At 46.3% G+C, this 4,028-nt stretch overlaps 1 protein-coding gene across 1 annotated transcript in view; it reads right to left on the reverse strand.

The window, feature by feature from the left end:
• The window catches only part of NLK (nemo like kinase), a 39,524-nt gene that overhangs the window by 34,661 nt on the left and 835 nt on the right, over positions 1 to 4,028 (reverse strand). The window contains exon 2 of the mRNA XM_008631070.2: positions 3,912 to 4,028. This exon is cut by the window's right edge and continues 17 nt beyond it. Coding sequence (XP_008629292.1) covers positions 3,912 to 4,028 — 117 coding nt within the window. The remainder of the gene's footprint in view (positions 1 to 3,911) is intronic.

Raw genomic sequence — 4,028 nt, forward strand, 5'->3', positions numbered from 1 at the left:
CTAGCAATTTTGCCCCAAACTCATTATCCCCATTGCATCCTTGCTCAGCAGGACACATTCCTTTAAAGGAATGGGAGATCATCGGTTTATCCTGGAAACGTCTTTCCTGCTGCTGTGCTTAGTATCAGTACTGGGATAAAACCCTCTTAAAATAGTTCCAGTGTGCAGGCAACAATCCACTGTATGCAATATTCTTTTGGGTTTTATGGAGCAATGACTTTGGTGTTTTCAGGCTTTTGCAGGCCAGGAATGAACAGCAGACTTAGGCTAAATTATTTCTGCCCTTAAAGTTATGGCAGCCTGAACATGATGTCCTGTTCAACAACACCAACAGCCAAACTGTTTGGTACATTGTACTGTCATGTGACCTCCTGAATAAAAAGGATTAGAAGCAAGTACATTAACCCCCACACACAATTTCAAATGGGGTAAATCAGGAATTTAAAAAAAATATTAATTCAAATACTTTTTTCTGTTGTCACTTGTAACAGCTCTTCCACAGAGATGCCTTTTAACATGGATTTGACATTATTAAGACAGATTGCTTGGTTCCACAACCTTTGATGAACGACAGTAACTTTTCAAAATTAGGAGACACACGTAAGACAAACAGAATTCCCCCACACCTTACATTCCTATCCCACTGGAGTGGACACCTCCAGGCCAACAGGACATTTCCACAACATTTCAGCAGCAGTGTTACCACCTTGAACCAGCAACAGTAGTCATTATTCCCTATCTCCCTCCCACAGCTGCAGAGCCTCTTCACTGATCCAGGAATCCTGCACGGAAACAGCACAAGCATCTCTTGCAGAGGAACAGAGGCTTCACCCCTCACTCCAAACCTATCAGCCTTGGCAGGTTCAGTCGATACATTTTTTTATTATCATTATTATTATTATTTTAGGAATCCCACCAGATGGCAGCAGCATGTCTCCCCAGCAAAACTGGGAGCACTTCTCCAAAGGACAGCTCCTTATTCTCGGAACAGACACAAGACTTCCAAAACTCAGCCCTACTCAGTCTGAACCACAGGGCACAGACAGAGCTTGCCTCTGACACTAAAATCTGGATTTTTTTTTTCCACCACTTTAGGAACAAGAAAGCAGGGATCACTCCAAGAGCAAATTGCTCTGGTTTTGGCAAATGAGGAATGTGACCGGGTTTGTGGCAATTCACCAAACCAGAGTGTGGGGAAGCAAACCTGCAGGACGTGGGAAGGTCCTGCACACCTGTCCCTGCTTCAGCAACACACTCCCCATCCCAGCTCAGCAGGCAGAGCAGATGCTGTGCCAGGGACAGCTGATCTCCACAGAAGTGGTGCCCAGCTGAGCGAGGACACAGCCTGTCTGCACACACACCAGTGGCAGCAGCACCCACCCGCAGGAGTTAAAAATGAAAGTGCTGAAGCACAAGGCTTTGGCTCTTCACGAGTGAAAAACTCCAGGAGCACATTAGCTACCCCGAAACATCATCGAGTACCAGACAAATGAACTAATGACAAATGCTAATTCAACTGCCAAGAGAAAATCTCTCTCGGTGAGGTAACGGGAAGTGCAAGACCACACACTGATCGCTCGTGTGACGCACTGAACTGAGCCGCAGGTCAGCTGTACCTTCCAAACAAAGCAGTGACACATCCGAGTAGAAGATGAAAGACTTCTGCAAATATTCCAGCTGTCTATGCAATAACATCCATTTCCCTCAGAAGCAGTGATAGAAACTTTTCAGTTATCTATTAGCACAAATAACGCTCAGACAAGATACTGAGAAACAACAGAATCCTCCTTACAAAGTCGCTCAGGCTTTGTGAATTCTGTGTCACGCTTAGACCCAAGTGTACATTGCTCACATCCAAGTCACCTCAAACTATAAAAACCCAAGTCAGTGTTTATGTATCGCACGTAGCTAAAACTCAATTACATGGGCATTCTTCCACATTTTGAATGAAACTAAAATTCAGTTTAATTATTGCTTACAGACTCTTAAATCCAGCCTGCACTCACCAGCAGAAGTTGTTTTGAAATGCCAAAAGCCGAGCAGTGACCACTGAATTCAAACACACGTGAGCAAAGAGGAACTCCCTCCCACCAATGACATCCTCAGTCGGTGCAGCCCCAGCTCTGCCGGAGGGATCCCAGCTCCCAGCTTCTGCTTTTAGGTAACACCCTCCCCCTTTGTTGTTTTCTCTTTCCCAAGCTGTTGTTACCCCAAAGCAAAGCTGTAGTTGAAGCTCTGCAGGCATGGGCCCCCAGGGGCAGGTCCTTCAGGGCGGCCGCAGGTGCGTGGCCGAGGGCTTGGGATAGGCGGATGCTTTTGGCAAGCACTCTTAATGATATTATATTTAAATATGCAAGCTTGACCTTTCATTCTACTGAATATTGTGGAAGCAGATCTCTCTTGCACCTTGTTTTTGGTGAATAAAACTGGGAAAATAAAGACCTGGGAAACGCACAGGCAAACAAAACACCGGTAAAAAGGGCTGATCTTACATAACAACATACATTTAAGCAAAGACTGTGACAAATTAAGTTATAAAAACTCCATACTTTAAAAAATATACAAACGGATGGAAATACCTTTAGATAATTTTTCACAGCAGATTCCTTGTCAGTTTTTCATTCTTTTACACCCACTTTTTAATGCTGTACCACAGCCAGAGCACAGCAGTGCCGACTGCACAACAGCTCCCCTCCGACTGGGAGAACTCAGCATTTAAATTAACTCCCCAGCTCTGAGGGAAGGCACACAAGAGCAACCACAACACTGACCTGCACCTCGCTCTTGCAGATGCCTCAGCCTTCTCAGAAAGCACCATTTTGGTACCAACACTGGGCTGGTAATGCGTGGCCAGCTTGAAGGGCTGGGCTGCAGGGAGAAGGGGTTTTGCTCTCCTGAGGCCTGCCCTGCTGAGCCCTCTGCCTCCGTATGCTGGCACAGATTGTGACCCGGTCACTGCTCTCAGTGAAGCCGCAGCTCAGCCAGTGCCTAAAGCAGAACTCCGGGGCACCCCAGAGGCTCGGCTGGGAACGCTGCAGAGGGCTGAGACACCACACACAGCTGCACGCTGCAAACTTTGCATTCGTGCTGCAGGAAGTGCACTGCAACACGCCTGCTCTCCACAACACCCCCTGCCAGCCTTCGTGCTTCCCAGGCACAGCTGAGAATAGGGCACACTGACAAACATTTACACACAAATATATATATGTATATATATATATATATATATATAAACTGCTGCCAGTTTTGTGTCAGTGCTCCTGAAGGGCAGTAATTACATACATGGCTCTAAGGTAGTCACAAAATGCATTAGAAGAGATTCCACTCTGCTGACAGACTCCTCTGAAATGCGGCTGGGGGATAAAAGGGCCGGAGGCAGCGCTACAGTGAGGCAGGAAATCCCATTTCCATTTTTGAGAGGGGAGCAAAGTTCAGCTGTGCTGTTTTAAGCAGCACACAGCACCACCACGGGTCAAACCGCCGCGAGACAAAGATCTTGACAGGTGACTGCACAAGGAAGACATTTTCATACGCTTTTAATTTCTGACTCTTAAGCCAGGTCAAAATGAATATTCTAATGCTCATTTGTTAACCTGAAATTTTAGGAAGCATAGCTTAGCTGCACAGATGCACACTCTAATTAAAGGTACAGAAAGGACATAAACAAGCTGCATTGTCTCAGAAAAGAACGGCGGGGTGGGCTCTTAGTCAGAGGTGGCTCCTCACCACTGGGAGCCTTGTTCTGCCAACGCAAACAAGCGAAGCAACTTTCTAAGAACAGAGAAGAACCAGCAAAAAAACTCATAGTAAGCAGCTCTCTTGTATTCTGATTCCAATGACAAAAACAAGGATGAGTTATGATCAGGTAAAGAATGACAAGGAGAAATTGGTTCATTTTTGTCTCTACTCACCAGACAACACCAAAGGCTCCGTATCCGATGGGTCTGTCCGGCTCAATGTCCAGTTGCTGCTGTGGATGTTGTGAGTGCTGATGATGGTGCGCTTTGACTGCAGCAGCTGCTGCAGCC

The sequence above is a fragment of the Corvus brachyrhynchos genome, unplaced genomic scaffold (genome assembly GCF_000691975.1).
Source record: "Corvus brachyrhynchos isolate BGI_N302 unplaced genomic scaffold, ASM69197v1 scaffold283, whole genome shotgun sequence".
Lineage (NCBI taxonomy): Eukaryota > Metazoa > Chordata > Aves > Passeriformes > Corvidae > Corvus > Corvus brachyrhynchos.